The sequence below is a fragment of the Sinocyclocheilus anshuiensis genome, unplaced genomic scaffold (assembly GCF_001515605.1).
Source record: "Sinocyclocheilus anshuiensis isolate Anshui unplaced genomic scaffold, SAMN03320099.WGS_v1.1 scaffold344, whole genome shotgun sequence".
NCBI classification, from domain to species: Eukaryota; Metazoa; Chordata; class Actinopteri; order Cypriniformes; family Cyprinidae; genus Sinocyclocheilus; species Sinocyclocheilus anshuiensis.
This window is the reverse complement of record NW_015557066.1, coordinates 796241-814891: the sequence shown is the minus strand read 5'-3', so window position 1 is coordinate 814891 and position 18651 is coordinate 796241. Positions and strand designations below refer to the sequence as shown.

Below are 18651 nucleotides of genomic sequence, written 5' to 3'. Positions count from 1 at the left end.
CGTAGACTTATTATAATGTACTTAAAATAGATAAAAGCAAACATTTCGCCTCAAAGATTATATTCTTATAACATTTATTTGCACTGGAGTCATACAACATGCAACCTTTGCTAACTGCATCTGTATAAACTACAGGAACTGTTTATAATTACAACTAAAATTCAGATTTGTTGTCAATATTTTGATTTCAATTTTGGTTACCTTGTGTGCCCAGTTTTGTCATCTCATTTGGACAGTGCCAGTCTGTGTTCTCTGTGTTCTAGCCGTACATTTCATTCAGTCTGAAACACAGTGATCCTTATTATTTTGCTTTACTGTCAAGATTTTGTGGTTTATTTCTTGATCTTAGAAATTATTTATAAAGCATCAAAAAAGTAAATTGTAAGTGTACTGATAGAGTTCAATTGTACTTTACACACACACACACACACACACACAGACACAGACACAGACAAAACCTACCCCTTACAGGAAACTTTGTGCTATTTCAGATTTTCAATACACTCCATTCTGTGTGATTTATACGCATTTTGAAAAGTGGGGACATGGGGTAATGTCCTGAAAAGTCACCTTCTCCTTGTAATACCTATGTCATACCGTTGTCATTATACAAATTTATGTCCTCATTTGTCACAAAAACGCACACACACAGACACACACACATACACAAACACAGACACACACACACAAACACACACTCTTCAAGTCCCGAATCTCTCTGAATCACAGGAAACTATCACACCGCTTGCATGCTGCATTGATTTATCCTCCCAGTGGGTGCAGAAAGCTGCATTTAATACTGTCTCATACATGAGGACAGAAGTAATAAACATGTGAATTTTTAAATTTGACATTCAAATTCAAAACAGAATTGGCTGGATGTCCAAAAATCTCTTGAGTACAATGGTGAGAATCTCTTGAGTACAACAATCCAATCATAGACCAGCACATAATAAAACAACATGACACCAGTACTTAAAAAGGTTATGTTCCTCCGTACTTTCATTTTATCACCAAATACAGTAATGATTAAATGACATAGTTACAACTGTATAAGAGATATCCTGGAAGGATCCCTGGAAATATTAAAATTGTTGTTGAAATCGAAAATACTGTTACTCAAAGGCTGCTGTTACTGTAGAAAGATGGTACATCACAAATAGATTAAAAGGGACATTTTGCACTTTATATAAATCTAAACTAAAATATAGAGAACTATTGCAAGTTTTTTCACGTTTAAAAGTGTGAAATACAGTATACCGAAACTGCTGTAGTTAAAAGCTGTTCAAAAAACAATTCCCTCATAACTCTAGCTCTAGCTGTGCTTACTGAACAATGAAGGCCTGTTTCAAAAAAAAAAGAAAACAAAAACTTCCACAGGTGTCAGTGTCAGATCAATCTTCAAACAGTTTTATCAATATAAAGTAACATACTTTTTCTATTCACTTTCATTTTTTTCATATAGTTTTAAAAATGGTCATTTTAATTTACTGAGACTGTCATGTACTTCGGAGGATGTTTGTGTTTCTTTTAATGCGTGGGGTGGGGTGTATATTAAAGTAAATGAATGAGCATTTTCCAATAGCTATCCCTTCTCAAAGATTATTTAAATATTATGTTGCCCACATGTTGCTCAAATTTAACACAAAAGTTAAATAACTAATACAGGTGGTATTTAAGATTGTTCTTGACTACAGCTGTCAAACTTTGGCAAAACAACCTGACACAGAAACAGACCAGAATGTATTATTCACTGAATTTATTATTCACTGAAATGTTCCTTCTCTCAGTCAATGAAATAATGAATAACTGTTAGCAAGGACGGTTTGTCAGACCAAGTCGTAAAATGTTGTGTACATATTAACTTGACAGTCTAGGTCAAAGATTTTTTTTTTTGTATGATCCATGTGATGTGTCAAATACTTAAAACTTATAATATAACTTGACTATGCACAATATTGCCTATGGCGATTTGTTTTTTTATGTTTTTGTCTTTTTTCCCCTTTGCACCTTGGTTAAATTAAGAGAGAGAGAGAGAGAGAGAGAGAGAGAGAGAGAGAGAGAGAGAGAGAGCTTTCCTCTACTTTAGAATACAGTACTTTTTAACTCTTTTTAGCTAGATATCCTTCCAGCTAACTCCTCGTGTTTCACAGAAACAATAACATCATATATTAAGAGCACCATGAAGATGACTACATGACCAAATTATCCTTTTGGGCAAACTATCCCTTTTAATGATGGTTACTGCCATACATTATTTTTGGGTATAGAAATGACAAAATAATCTAATTAGTATATTTGTTTCAATGATACCTATAGATCTATGCTAATAAAACTAAAATAGCTGGTTTGAGCCACATTAAGGCACTCAAAATTTCTGTGACCTCAAAAATCCTGTAATCATCCCACCAAAGGTTTACCATAATTGCCAGTACCTGGTACTTCAAGAACTACCAGAAAGCACCTGTAGACTGTTGATGGAGTGAGGGAGTGGAAATATATCAAATAGTTATCAAATGGCTCTGCTGGTGCTTTAGTTGTCTTACACAGAACACTTCTTTTAAAACGAGATTATCGAATATTACAAGGGAAGGGAATTTAGTCTGCTACAAAATAACACCGATTCAAATCCAGAGTAAATAGCCAGCGGTCCTCATCGCCATCATTACACCAAAATGGGGAAATTATATAAAAAAAAAAGATTTCTAAAAATAAAGTCCTGGTTATAAGCCACGGACCTCGGCATAACAAAATTTTAAATGAGCCTCTGGTCCTTATGACATATTTGTCAGTCTTCGAATTCAGCGTCTGTATTGTTGGGGAAAACGTGTTTGAAAAACATAACCATACAATGTATCCACTGAACTTCCTCTAAGACTGTGGTAGGTGCTGTTTGATGATCTCTCTGGACTGGGGTGGTATTCTGTCTGGGAAGCGCACCTGGAACTCCACTATCAAATCCCCGCGTTGAGACGGATTTTTTGGGAAAGGTAGGCCTTCTCCACGTAGTCTCTTGATTGTGCCTGGTTTGATGATATCGTTGCAGGGCAATGTGATTGCTCGGTTGTCAATGGTGGGAATGTTCACTGTACAGCCACACAACGCCTATAAAAAAAAAAAAATCAAAGTGAAGTCAGTGCGAGAGCCGTTGATGGTATTTCAACACTTAAGCACAAACTCTACATGGCGACATAGAGACCTAGTGTAAGATGCCTCTGTGATGTTACAGGCACAGGGAGCACATGTACAGTATATAGTTTATACAAAAATAGTAAGTGTGTATATATATAGTACACGGTTTTAAAAAATTTGTGAAATTTATGGTAAAAACTGTCTGAGTGGCAGTAGTGGTTGTCAGAACTTTACCGTAAAAAATATGGTAGCAACATTTTAAGTTTTACAGATTGAACCTGAATAAAAAAAAATAAAAAATTAATCGTTAGCTGAAATAATGTTAATATACCAAATTTCCAAAATCTGTTGTTTAACTTTATAACATACCGCCCGCACAAACAGCTTTAAAGGGATAGTTCACCCCAAAAATAAAATGAACCCATGATTTACTCATCCTCAAGGCATCCTAGGTGTATACAACTTTCTTCTTTCAGACAAATACAATCAGAGTTATATTAAAAACTGTTCTGGCTCTTCCAAGCTTTATAATGGCAGTGAATGGGGTTTAAGATTTAAAGCCCAAAATAGTGCATTCATCCATCAAAAAAAAGCTGTACTCCACACGGCTCTGGGGGGGGCTTAATAAAAGCCTTCTGAAGTGAAGCGATGCGATGTCTAGCTTCCGCTAACTGTCGTACACACGTTCACGAGAGAATGGCGTCCAGCGGAATACGTAGAATGTAGGTGTAATATAAGCTCCGGTGAGAATATGCTAATCTCGCAAGAACCAAGTTTTGTTTACACCAAAGGCTTATATCGAAATCCTCCTTTTCTTTACAATCCTCGTTTTGTAATTCTAATTCATGTTTTGTTTTGCTCTCTCCACTGCGCTTCCGCGTTCGTCACTGCATTTGCCTATGTCCTACGTCACCCGTTAGAACGCCACTCTCATGAACGAGTGTACAACAGTTTGCGGAAGCTAGAGATTATGGTTTATAAAGTTTTAAATACGGGTATTTTTCTTACACAAACATGTCAATTCACTTCAGAAGGCCTTTATTAACCCCCCGGAGCCATGTGGAGTACTTTAGATGGATGGATGCAGTTTTGTGGGCTTCAAAATCTTTAGTTTCAGCCTAGGATGTCACGCCCACGGACCATTGGCACACAAAATTGGAAACACTTCAGGAGTTTCGAAGTTGTCATTGGACTGTAGGGCTGGGTAAAAACAATATAAATCAAATCTAATCGCAAGCTTGTGAATGAGAATCGAATCGAATCGTGAAATTTGTGTCAAAACCCAGCCCTATTGGACTGGTTCAAATATACAGGATTTCCGGGAGACGTGTGTGTCACATTCCTTAACGTTCCACCTGGAAACAAATATGCTGTGACGCCAAACCCCCTCATGGAAGAAAGTCATCATATGTTTACAACTGTGACGACGAGCGCTTATCTGGATCAACTAAACGCCAGCTTTTCAAAAGTATGTGAAATATTTAAAGTTTGCGGCATAGAATCTTTCAAATAAGTCCAAGAGTTTGGCGGTCTGTCATTGTGGGGACATTTCCACGCCCCTAAATATGACGCGGCACAAAACGAAAAGTGATTGGTTACTTTACCTGTCAGTCATATGGCCTCTTGGGCGGGCCTTGGCCATTCAAAGCGGCCAAGGTTCCCAGACCTTCTGCCGTCAATCTGAAGGTTTGGCTACGCGAGACTACAAAATCTTAAACCCCATTCACTGCCATTATAAAGCTTGGAAGGGCCAGGACATTTTTTAATATAACTCGGATTGTATTCTTCTGAATAAAGAAAGTCATATACATATAGGATGGCTTGAGGGTGAGTAAATCTTGGGGTAATTTCATTTTTGTTTGAACTATCCCTTTAAATTACTGCTGGTAAAGAGAAAGACCCATGACACATTAAAGTTCATCATTTACCACAAGCTGAGGTAAATACTAAATACTACTATATAGAAGGTGCACAGTGTCATACACATAAACACAAAAAATCACCATGGTAACAAACATTAAGATAATGCAATAAACATTAACATAAAGAAATCATATAAAACACCAATGTACATAACGGATAAGAAAAACACATAAGAAGACACATAGCTATTTCAATGAAAAACTATCAAATGTAAAGCATCACACAGATTTCCGGTAATGTCAACTTATGTTTTTTTTTTTTTTTAACTGTAAATTATAAGATGACTTTTTTCTTTTGCACTTCCAAACATTTCACTGTAAAATATAGATTTATATTCTATTAGATGTATTTCAGTTTTTCACTGTATAAAGGAACTTACTATTAATCATTTAACAGGTTTTTACCATAGCATTTTTAGTCTTTTACCACAAGTTTTTGAAAGACATTTCTTATGCTTACCAAGGCAGCATTTATTTGATGTAAAATACAGTAAAAACAATATAGAAATATTATTACAATTTAAAATAACTCACTCTAATATGCTAAAATATTTCTAATTATTATCACAGTTGAAGCATCCAGTTCAGCAGTTGAAAACTGCTTCATATTTTTGTGGAAACCATCATACATTTTTTAAGGATTCTTTAATGAATAGAAAGTACAAAAGAAGAACATTCAAAAAGAATAAAATAATCTTTTGTAACATTATAAATGTATTTACTGTCACTTTTGATCCATTTAATGCATACTTGCTTAATAAAAGTATTCATTTATTTTATTTTTATTTTTTTTACTTCAAACTTTTGAATGGTAGTGTATCATGGCATCCACAAAAATATTAAGCAGCACTGTTTATACTGTATTTTTGATTTTAAAAAATGCAGCCTTGTTGAGCATAAGAAGCTTCTTTCATAGACATTAAACATCTTAATTACTCCAAACTTTTGACAGTGTACATAAAATTTAAATAGTTTTATGATTATTCAAGTAGAGCAATTAAATAGAAAACAAATATATTAAATATATTTCAATTCACATTTGATTAAAAAACTTCATACAAGATCTGTGAAGTTCGGACTTGGATTGTGTAAATGTGGGAAAGCATGTGGGGATGTCCAAGTGTGTGTGTGTGTGTGTGTGTTATGCTACAGAAGGGGTAGCTGAGTGCACAGAAAGTTAATTTTGGCCACTGCTCTCATTTCACAGAGCTAATGAAGCAACCAAAAAATCAGCTGAGGACATAAATTGCTGTGGTGTCTCAAATCAGAAGTTACCATGGAACTAAAATTATATTCCTTCCACAGATGGAACACTTTCAAATTGTTGGAGTCATTTTCAAAACAAAATAAGCAAACAATAATAACACCATAGTAATGTCCTCATTTGTAGGTCGCTTTGGATAAAAGCATTTGCTAAATGAATAAATGTACATCACATGGAAGTTGAAGCAACTCTAGATACAGATATGGTGATATTAGTTTTATGCTGAGAATATTTTTGTGATGCTGGAATTTCATGGTACTTATGAGCATTTCTAGTCATATCATAATGCTAGTGAAACACTGGTGGCATATTCTGGGCTTTCTGAAAGTTATTCCAAAATTTATGCCTAAAAATAATTAAAGAATTCATGACTTCAGTGGCTCATATAATCCTACAGTATGATAAGGTTAACAAATTTGTTGCACTTTCCATTATATAAGGGCTAAAGCTCTAAGATCCCACCTGGCTATTCCAAGCTCTATCGTTGCAGTCAGCGGGTGTTGCAGTTGAACAGTCCACAAGTCGTCGGTGAATAAAGGTCTCCTGTAGTGAATCCATGCGTTTTTGTAAGAAAAATATCCATATTACAAATGTAATAAACACTTATCTCTCACCTCCGGTATTCTATCATACGCGAAAGCCGCTCCGGTGGATGATGTAGGACGTCGGTGTTGCGTGATTAGTGACGAATGCGGAGAGAACAAAACAAAACACCGGTCACAAATTAGAAGTACAAACCGAGGATTTGCAAAGAAAAACGTTGGAGGATTTCGATATAAACCAAGAGGAGACTGGCTTTCCTTTGCTAAAGTAAGGAAACTTTGCTTCCTTTGCTTCTATAAACAAACTCGCGAGACTAGCATATCTCAGAGACACGCGCACTGTGCATACGTGCTGCGTCATCTGCCGGAACGCCTTCCACGTATGACAGATACCTGAAGTGAGAGAAAAGTGTTTATTACGTTTGAAATATGGATATTTTTCTTACAAAAACGCATGGATTCACTACAGGAGGCCTTTATTCACCCCCCCGGAGCCATGTGAGGCACGTTTTATTATGGATGCGCGTGCTTTATTTTACGACTTGTGGACTGTTCAACTACAACACCCGCTGACTGCAATGATAGAGCTTGGAATAGCCAGGACAATTTTTAATATAACAAAAGTCATATTCACCTAGGATGCTTCGAGGGTGAGTAAAACACAGGCTAATTTTCATATTTGGGTGAACTAACCCTTTAAGTAAATTAAGTGATTCCAGAATAGATTTTTTTATTCCCTATTATTTAGCTACTATAGCATAGGCTACAGAATATTTAATTCATGCTATTTCATGTGAATAAATCTGCATGGTAACTACAGGGCTAAGTTAAATATAGGCCTATTTGTAATTCTCGATATTATCGTCTGTAACTGACTTTTATTATCGACATCGTGATACTTGCAAGACATCGTCGATATACGATAATATCGTCATATCGCCTAGCCCTATTGGTAAACAAACAGTTTCTGGTCCCCATTGACTTCCATAGTACTTTTTCCATACTATGGAAGTCAATGGGGGTCAGCGACCATGTGGACACCTGAACCAATCTGACCAGTTTGGTTACTCACATTCTATAAAATATCTTCATTTATGTTCAACAGAAGAAAGAAAATCCTACAGGTTTGTAACAACTTCATGGGGAGTAAATGGTGACAGATTTTTCATTTTTGGGTAAACTATTCCTTTAAATATCAGGATAACGAATATATCAGGAACACAATATAGATAAATCCAAGACTTAAAGATTAAAGCTTAGCTGTGTGCAGTGAAGAGCCTGCAGTTATTGCATGTGAGCTTATGCTGGAAAAGCTTTTCATGAACTTTCTGTGAATACCAAGCACAAATATTGCCAGACAGCTCTGCTTTGCAGCTGCCTCAAGGGATGAGAAAATGTGTTCAGAATGACATCAGCTCCTTCCTACAGACATCAGCAGTGTGGGCTGGGGGGATGGGAGCCATGGGATTCATGGAAAGAAGGGAGTAGCTGATACTCTCACAAAACAGTTGACCATGACAACTGACAAGTTGCCAGGCATCTCCTCAACTCTGGCTAATGATGATGTTTCCCAAACAGCAACAACAATTAAACAACCAAAGTTCATGTCAGAAATTCTGCAGAATTAAACTAAGACTGCTACTGAACATAGTCTTGTTAAAGGATATTGAAAATAAAATAGATGCTGTTATGATCCAAAGCTAGGTGTGACAGAGGTTTGACGTTGATCTGGACAGCAGTACGAAGTTTACAGAACATTTCCACTAGAGAGATATATAGGCTACATCTATATTTACAAACCCACTTAGCAAGATCATGCAATAAGTATGCCAATGACGACACAGACAAGTAGACAGTCGACTGCAACTATTCGCAACTTGTTGCAATTTTGCTGTCACTCTTTCATAATTAAAATATGTAAGAACAGAACTGTATTTAGGACTCCAAAGGACTGACAACTGTAGTCTGACAACTGCTGTGTAAACATAGACATATAGGTTCAGCACAGCGTGTCACATATTTGCACATATTAAAGCTGCATTCAGTAGTAGTTAGGTGCTTATTTAAACGGCTGTACACATTAAGAAATAAATTTTGTGAAGAGTGATTTGAATGGAAAACACTCACTTGAAATGAAAACTGTATTCATAACAGTTTTCTATAAATGTTTTTTTAATTATATATGATGCAGGTCACCTCTCAAAGTATTTCACCATCTTGAAATGACGTGACCTGCTGTGTTTCACTAAATGGAGAGAATCCCCACACTCATTGGCTGCCGCCTCTATAGGTATGCCAGTAGCGTAGTTTTGCAATGGGAAAAGCAATTTATTATTGTGTTTTACAGCTTATTATTTACATGTTATTGTCATGTTTTAGCAGCAGAGACTACGGGGGAATCAGTACCTGTAAGACCAAGAAACGCTCATAAACAAGGTGAAAAGATTTGATTACAAAGAAAATCCTGAGTAGTGATGCCGAAATTGCATATATTTTTGTTGGGACAAGTAGGGGAATTAATTATGTAGATTGCTCTCTAAAACTAGTATCAGTGTAATTTAAATAATGATCATACCAATCCACGTTAATAGATGGCAGTGCAGCATCTACCACCATTATGCTATTAGTACTTAAAGTACATGAGAAACAGTGATGCTAAACTTAACTATAGAATGCACCTGTTAGTGCACCACTAAATGAATGCACCTATAAGACACTGTGCTCACATTCAAATATTAACTTTACTAATGCAAGATCACATTCAGAGCTGTCTTGAATAATCCAGCATCACCGTACAGATAGCATCATGTGGCCCAGTGTTTCCTCAGCACCACTGTTAGGGCTCTTTAGTACTGCTGATGGGTATGGAAATGGGTATAGAAATTACCAGCAGACAAGAACCTTATAGCTGTCTTGCTCTTGTACAAACCCATGGTCATTACCAGCAGGCAATTAAAGAAACTCTGAGCTCTAATTAAAGCAGTGCCTTGGGGTTTCACTAAGAACATCTCTAAATGAAAAGTGATATTAAAATGAAGGCAATGTATACCTGAGAACAGTCTAGATCCATGCTAAATCTGTCCTCTAAATGTGTCTACAATAAACAGGCAGATGAAAATTTGTGGGGCAAGTTGCCATCAGTATGCATGAGATGGTACCAGATGGCAAAACAGTTTGTGATGTTCACTGCCACTTATCAAGTTTCATTCTGGGCATCTAATGAGCGAGACCTTTAAAAGTAAATCACTGCCCTGAAAACGTCTCAGAAACGATTAGCAGACAGTTAAAATTGGCACTGTAGATGTTTTCGGATATTTAAATCCATGGTTGACATAGTAAAAAGGCCAAAATGCTCTTTTCGCTGTAGAGCTGGAAATCGTATGGACACATTGTTTGAAACAGCTGACAGCTGACTGGTCTGGATGAGCTGCCAAGGTAAAAGTTGTCAAAAGTAAAGACAAGAAAATGTTTTCACCATTAATCACACTGGTGCTCTGAAACACATCATGGCTATTTCTGCTGATGTCACTGTCGATATAAATTATTAACTGACAATGGTTTTCTAGGTCACTAGACAAACAGAAATATATGCAGTTACTGTAGACTGTAGTTATTATCCTCAGTGGGTCAGCCCATGAAAATCCCATTACATCTAGCCGACATTAATAAAATATTTAAATTATTACTTTGATTTAAAAAAAGCATCATGTTCCAGCATTTGATAACTTGGGACAGAATTTTCGGAACTTTATTGAATCCCGTCAGGCTGTCATAAACACCTAAACTTTCATAATTAAAACTATGCCAGGATAAAACAGAAATACAATTCACAGAAATCTAACTTTTCAATTACAGTTATGATTTTCACCTGCTTGTTTGCTGTGGACAAACAAGCAAATTATATTATCAGTAAGAGTTTTCTTGCAAATGAGCATTCCATGTGCAACCTGAAGAAACACCCGGTTTAGTCACATGACAATTTTATCTGCGTAGTTCAACTCTTCAAGGTGGGCTCAACTCGCTTTTTCAAAGCAAGGACACTGCTTTGGCGTATGACACTGCACCATGACATTCCTGTGCTCTCACACTGAAGTGGGAGAGAGAGTAAATCAGCAATGACGTTGAGCCATGGAGGGACTCTACAGTCACCAAGCATGATGTGTCCTATAGCTATGGTAGATTAACACTGGACATGTTCAGGTATATATTATATTATATTCACATTACAATGTTATGCAATAATATGATTCGTAATGAAATGGTAGGGCACAGATATTGCAGGGATAATGAAGGACAATAAAACCAACAATGGTTTGCATGGGGAGAATAATGCAGCCAAATTTAGCAGCTGTGCAGGTTAACAAGGTCAGCACTTATTTTGGACTCGGCGAGGTTGATACCAAGTGAAGCCCATTAATTTACATTGTAAGTGTAAAAGGGTGGTCTAGTGTTGAGACTGCAGTAAACCTGTCTAATCTAAATCTGGCTCAATCTATTCTTTAGCTACAGAAGCCAACTGATAAAACAACCCAGTCTGCTTTGACACCCAGTCAGGGAATATCAAGAAAGAGTGGAAAAAAGCAAACAGGTGCAAAAACTGACTATTATTTCAGGCTATTAACCAATATACTGTGGGTGAAAATAAATGGTGTAAACCAAATGGCCTGAAAACTGACTGTATCCGAACGATGAAGAGTACATACCTCCTTAAGACCGATCTTGGCTGTGTAAATGATGTTGGATCCATCCCTTTTGAAGAGTGGGTGTCCTTTGTCTTTGAGCACAAATGCAACATCAGCAGGAATGTTCTCAGGAGTCTCATCACCCTCTTTGGGGAAGGTGATCTTGGTCCCTTCCTTCCAGCCTCTCTTGATAACAATGTTAAGGATCTTGTCCTCTGTCCTCATTGTCCTTCCATCTGGGTTCAGTCGTCTGTGAGTGATTCGCATCCGCTTGGTACATCCATGGAAGATCTCCTCTAGAGACACTTTAAGCTCATGCACCACCGGAGGGTCCTGTACTTTCCTCCGGCTGCTGTGAAGGGGCTCTTTACGATGTCTTCGACCTCCACCGTGATGAAAACCATTGATACCATTGAAGCCAAAGTGGCTGAAGGAACTGAAAGGATCATCATCTCCATCCATGTCAATGTCCATGTCATGATCGCCACCATGGTCATTAGTGCCATTGGTGGTTCCCCGCTGGCGTCCAGAGCCGAAGAATATATCGAAGGGGTTGGAGCCTCCAAAGAAAGAAGCAAAGGTGGCATGTGGATCCCCATGGAAGGTGTAGTGATATGTAGTCCCTTGTCCACTAGATGAGCCTGTGCCACCTGTTTTCAAACCTGGATGGAAATGCACAGGAGGAACATTGCATCAGGGATTTCTGCATTTACAATTTATTTTAGGTTCTGCTTAATTCCACAGGTCAGCATCTTCTGTGACAGTTTGAGGTTAGCAAACACTCTACCTTTCAGTAATGACACCCAAGTCTTTAAAAAAGTATAGCTTTATGTCATCTCATAAGTACACCAAGGATTGATGGAGCCATATTAAGGGCATTGCCAACTTAGTGAGTCTGCCACAGCTGTGCGAGAAAAGTGGATTTAGGACTGCACTGGCCTTGAAGAGTCAATTCTGCTCAACAGTGATAAAACTTAAGCCACTTTCTATAAAAGTGTTAACTAAAATATAATTACTTCTAGCTATTATGGCATACTGCATACAATATTTTAGGAATTTAAGACTGTATAAATGTAAATTCCTGAATGTAAAATTACATTTTTTCTCAAAAGAAGCAAGTACATTGACACACAGCCCACTTGGACATCTTTACCAATACCAGTGGATGCCAACTCCAAGATGATTCTTTGAACTCTACACTACTAAGAGGGCAGTCTTTTTCATTGCAGTATTTGAAAGAGTCAAAAACTTGAAACAGCCAAAATGTATCTATTTCTATTTGTTTAGTGAAAAAAAGAAAAACACTGAAATGGTCTGACTGCAACATCTGAATTATTATAGCAGCTCTATAAAGACTCACTATAATTGGCAACTGAGATGTTAATTCTAAAGTCCTGCTGGATAATTATCAAGTGCTAGCTTACACCATGACGTAGCATGGAATAGCATTTGATTTAGTCTGCAACTGCTCACACATCACCATTTTGAGGTGTAAAGCTCAAAAGAAGACCTGCCAAGTCTTTCTCTCTTTCTTTTCTTCACCCCCGCTCAGTTTGGTTTACAAATTTAAATTGCTGGACAAAGAACAGAAATACGCTCTAAAACAAGCAGGCTACTTCATTTCTGTTATTGTCCCTTAGCTGTCTTCTCTTGGTGGCTTGGTTCTGATAACAAAATACTTTGGCAAGAACATGCAGTACAAATCCTGGGCAAGTGATGATCCTGTATGAGTGGAAGACCATAGCATGGTGTATACAGTAAATGCCCTTTAAACTCTGGTGTCTGAACTGTGTTTTGAGGTTCAATGCAAAACTATCTTCTTCATAAAAATAGAAGTACAGAAAGACAGGTCAATTAGGATTAAACAATCATTTATTTTGTGCTTTTCAGTTCTGTTTAAAAAAAACATTAACACCCATGTGTTATGGTGGGTGATTGATGGCTTGTAACATATGCACTCCTTCTAACGATCAGGACACAAGCTGACTCATCTTCCAACTTCACATCTTCAACTCTTCAGTCTGCATATATAATGCAGACATCTTATAAAACATGTTCCCACCTCATTCTTTGCAACTTCAATGAACTCCTCAGGCCAAAACAATTAATGAAGGGATGGTTAAAGGGGTCATCAGATTCATATATCTTATAATACAGATTTAAAAACAATTCCTCAGCGTGAATCTGCTTTTATAGAGCCAATTCAGCTTGCTGCTGATACAGCTTTTAACTGGACCTAATGGCTCTTTTTACAAGCATTATGGAACAAAGCTGCACAGAAAGAACTGATGCAAAGACTCTAAAAACATAAAGGGATTCCTTGCAAAATTCATAAGTAACATTAGTAAAGGAGGAATTGGCAGGTGTACTCAGTGTAAAGATACTTAGTTTGGCATCTAGCCTGGAGTTGGCATAAGTGGGAAGACTTCAAATCCTTCTTTGTTTCAACAGACATTTTTCTTATTTTGGAACAGTGCCATGTTTATTGTCCTTACATTTGTCAGAGAACTTTTCTGCATCATCCTGCAGTGTGAGGGAGTTATTTTGATTGTCGGAAAAAAGCAGAGGTGGTAAAGCTGCACTGACATTGTATAAAGAACAGTGGCCTAGCCACGTGAGCCACGACAAAGATCCTTTTAAGGGTTGTCCTATCTGGTATAAACACAGAACTGTGCCTGGGTCCATTAAGTGTTGTTGTTATTAGCATTTGTATTGTTTTCTTAGAAAATATATTTTGCGGTATTATGCACTATTTTAGACTACAAATATGAATACAACACCTATTACAAACAGACAGCTGGATAGACACTTAATAGGGCTTTTCACATACTGTATGAAAAAATTAAGCTGGGTCATTTTAAACCCTGGGAAAACTAAATCCCGGGTTATCTTGTTTCATATTTCACACTACTCATACTTAACCTGGGGTTAAAAATTAATCCTGGGTATTCATAATCTGACATTTCACACTAAATATTCCTAAAATCTTTACTTTACATTGCTAAAACTGCTTTAAATTACATGTGTGAAACATTCCTTTACCCAGGGTTAAAAGCAGAGTTTGCAACAATAGCCCCTTTCACACAGTAATACCAGTAAATTGCTGTAAAATTACCGTAACGATTTTACCGGTAAATTCAAAAATGAGTTGTTCACACAGGCAACAACGTTTCATCTTTTTACAGGTAAAGCACCATTCACACATCAATTTCAAAATACCGGTAAATTCTGTGACATCCTTAATTGGAAATTACCTTTAAACGGCTGCGCCTCCTGGTGTTGTGTTTGTAAACATGGAGGGGTATATGCGGACAGTGTTTTTGTTGATTGTTTTCACTTTTGTGTCAAACGTTCACATTAATGCAGCTACTTTTGGCCCAGAGACATCGTATTAGACTTTAGACATTTCTTTGACTTCCGTAAACAGTGCGGTGTAAATGCGTGATCTGCGTCAGAATGTTATGATTAGCCTAGAGTAGACGCCTTACGTCAGCACGTTCTGAACTCGTACGTGCTCATACAGGTAATCTTGTGCTGTGTTCACACACCGGTTCATTACCGGTAATATTACAACTTCTCATACTGGTAAACTGCCAGAACGAATTTACTGGTATTTTTAAAAAAGTCCTGTTCACACATGATCTCTTAACGGTAATTTACCAGTAAAGACTGTATGTGTGGAAGAAGCTAATGATAGCCCATGGTTAAAGTCCACGTGAACCGGAAGTTGCTGCCGACTTTACTTCAGTATTATGATGTATTTCCAACTGAAATGGCATACTGAATAGGTTTTTCTTTTAGCGCTCCTCCTCTCCATCTCTCACTTGTAGCAAACCAATGGTTGGAGGGGCGTAGTTAAGGATGTTCTGCCCGAGCCCTCAAACTGACGTCATCAGAGAAGGAACGCCATTCCAGAGCGGAAGCAAATGTTCAGATTTCGATTAAAGATTACCAAAACAAACTTTTTTTTTTCAGTGGATTAACTTGCATGGATTAATTGTCCACCTCAAGACTAACAATGTGCGCTAACAAAGTAAATAGTGTAAATGTTTATTTCATGAGGACTTTAAGGACAGTGTGAAAAGCTTTAAGGTTTAGTGTGTCCAAAGCCATAAATGAACTGAAACCTGGCTATATATGGATTATCAAATTATCATTTACCATAAAACTAATTATGGCCCAAGAACGAGTCATATGCCCCTTTCACACAAACAGTCTTTACTGGTAAATCACCATTAAGAGATTATGTGTGAACGGGACCTTTTCAAAAAAAGTTGTAATATTACCGGTAATGTGCTCAAGATTACCTGTATGAGCACACACATGTTCATAACACGCTGACGTAAGGCGTCTACTCTAGGCTAATCATAACATTCTGACGCAGATCACGCATTTACACCGCACTGTTTACGGAAGTCAAAGAAATGTCTAAAGTCTAATACGATGTCTCTGGGCCAAAAGCAGCTGCATGAATGTGAACGTTTGACACAAAAGTGAAAACAATCAACAAAAACACTGTCAGCATATACCCCTCCATGTTTACAAACACAACACCAGGAGGCGCAGCCTTTTAAAGGTCATTTCCAGTTAATGATGCCACAGAATTTTCTGGTATTTTGAAATTGATGTGTGAATGGTGCTTTACCGGTAAAAGACTGAATGTCCTTGCCTGTGTGAACAGCACATTTTTGTATTTACCGGTAAAGTCGTTCCGGTAATTTTACGGCAATTTAATGGTATTACTGTGTGAAAGGGGCTATAGAATCTGATATGGTTCTGAGATGTTTGGCTGTGGTTCTTTTGTACTTGGACCCAACCATACTTACCATCCTCGCCGTACTGGTCATAGATGACTCTCTTCTTTGGGTCACTCAGAACCTCATAAGCCTCTGCTATCTCCTTAAACTGCTCTTCAGCATTGGGATCCTTGTTTTTGTCTGGATGGAACTTTAGGGCCATCCTCCTGTAGGCCTTTTTGATTTCATCCTCATTAGAGCCTGAAGGTATGCCAAGGATTTTATAGTAATCCTTCCCCATGGCTTTTATTTACAGAGAGAGTCCTTCCAGAACCACCAAACTCTACAAAACAACGGTGAAAATTAGCAAGGTAAACAATAAAGTAATAAAAATACATTCAGTTTATATTGAAGATTATTTTTGGTGTCAACATAAAAAATAATTAATTTTCATTTAGCCGGAGTTTGCCTGAAACGCGTTGTTTATCAAGCGTTTGTGTTTCTCGAGCTCCATGAACGCTCAGAGTGGGTTTCTCACTCAGAAGTGCGAAATGTAAAACCCGAAGTGGATCTACCGCCGACTGATTAGAGAACGCTTTGAGCTGCAGGGAACTCTCTGTCGCTCTTTTCCACTTAAATGCGTCGTTCCACTTCGGATTTCTGTGTGTGTGTTGACACTTGAAGCCGCTTCGCTTCTCTTCTTTAGAACTATTTTCATTGACGGGACAGAAATTACTTGGCCAATTTGTGTTTAAACGTAAATTACTTGATATTAATGAATTTACTGAACTGTTAAGTAATATCACACTCATATAATCTCTACCTACGGCATTTCAGCCGTGCTGATATAAAGAACAGCAGCACTTTTGCTCGTGTAATATGCCTAGAGCTTCTGCTGCAATCAGTCAGTGCTCATGATATTCATAAGAGAGAAGCAGTAGACAAAAATAAAACACCGCAATATTCTGCAATTATATATCTCATGGTGTCTAAGGATGATTTTAGTGTTACACAGTTAATAACAGGATAAATCTGAGAACAGATCTTGATCATCCGAGCGTGTCGTTTGAGCGCACTGCAGACCGCTCGAGAAACACTAACAAAGACTTGATGTTCAGCATATTATACAGAGCAATTCCGATTTAAACACAAACACACATGCATTTAAAAGAATGTCATGTTGCATTTACGCTTGTTTTATCTCTTTTCCGTTTGACTAAAAACGGCTCTATTTAAAATACACACATTGTATTCGACAGATCACGAACAGATTCACTAAAGCTCACCAGCTACAATATCTGCAGAACAATGATGCCGGTTTGCCGCATCCGACAGGAACTCCTCATCGCTAAATCAGAACCTCTGAGGTCTCCCGGTATCCCTCTCCGGTATTTAATGATGTCATGGTGACCACCAATGAAAAATAACGGCGACTGATGACTGGGTGATATCTGACTGACGTCAGTTAGACAAGCCTGACCTCTTTATGTAGCCTATTTTTCGCATATAAATAGATTTTTTGGATTATCCGCGCCTGCACCAGCATACGTCTTAAATTAGACGCAAGCAGAGATGAAATCAAGACCGGCTGTGCTTCAAAACCTTCTGAGCTGTCTAAGCAGCAGGCAGCGAGGTTTTGAGCCACACAAGATGTCCATACAAATCCACAGCCTGATGCTGATAACAGTCCATGGTCTGCTATTAGGACATATTTAGTTATTGTATCAGTATCAGTCATCATTACTATTTATTATAAACCGACACAGTATTTATTTATTTATTGATAATAATTCTCGGTGAGCTACTCAAGTTGTCAAATTCCGGTGTGACTAACGCTTTTAAAAACAGACTAGCCTTAAAAATCTCACAATTAAATCTTACGGGAAAGGATAAAGACTGTCAATCGCATGCACATATTTGTTCCAGTTGTATTTTTAAAAGTATACAAAATTGAAAATAGAGCTTACCGTGTGAAAGTATCCTTTAGCTGTCTGCCGGTTAGAGCTGCATGACATTGTACTCCATTCCATTAGCCCCGCCTCTAATTTAAATACGGCCCGCCCCGTACACTCCACAAATAAATCACTTCAAGCAACAGTCCAAGAAGCCAGTCCATCTCCAAAACCATAACTGCCTCCGTGGGGTGCATTTTAGATATCTTTCAAAGTGTGCTTACAATAAAAGAAAAAATACAATAAGTATTTGTGTGTGTGAGTGTGAGTGTGAGTGTGAGTGTGTGTGTGTGTGTGTGTGTGTATGGCTATATATATATATATATATATATATATATATATATTAATGAAATTGTTTTAGATTGGCTAAGAAAGTAAAAAAACAAAAAGATTTTATTAATGTTACTACTAAATGCATATT

At 37.4% G+C, this 18651-nt stretch overlaps 1 protein-coding gene across 2 annotated transcripts; it reads right to left on the bottom strand.

Annotated features, from left to right (window-relative positions):
- Nucleotides 1-890: 890 nt before the first annotated feature.
- On the bottom strand, nt 891-18306 carry LOC107676647 (dnaJ homolog subfamily B member 5). 2 transcript variants are annotated; one of them, XM_016471241.1, is made up of 4 exons: nt 18246-18306; nt 16369-16621; nt 11564-12204; nt 891-3105 (listed from the first exon to the last, which is right to left on the bottom strand). In XM_016471241.1, the coding sequence occupies exons 2-4, from the start codon at nt 16577-16579 to the stop codon at nt 2872-2874; spliced, it is 1086 nt and encodes a 361-aa protein (XP_016326727.1). In that variant the 5' UTR covers nt 16580-16621; nt 18246-18306; the 3' UTR covers nt 891-2871. The 2 variants fall into 2 exon arrangements, with proteins under 2 accessions (XP_016326727.1, XP_016326728.1); XM_016471242.1 differs by lacking the exon at nt 18246-18306 and adding an exon at nt 17565-17631.
- Between the last annotated feature and the right edge of the window lie 345 nt (nt 18307-18651).

What these genes read in the sequence shown, in the direction of transcription:
- LOC107676647 (XM_016471241.1), bottom strand. Translation starts at nt 16,579, where the DNA reads ATGGGGAAGGATTACTATAAAATCCTTGGCATACCTTCAGGCTCTAAT. An exon ending in TGACCAGTACGGCGAGGATG is followed by an intron (nt 12,205 to 16,368) that starts GTAAGTATGGTT and finishes ATTTCCATCCAG; the next exon opens with GTTTGAAAACAGGTGGCACA. An exon ending in CCAAGATCGGTCTTAAGGAG is followed by an intron (nt 3,106 to 11,563) that starts GTATGTACTCTT and finishes TTTTTTTTATAG; the next exon opens with GCGTTGTGTGGCTGTACAGT.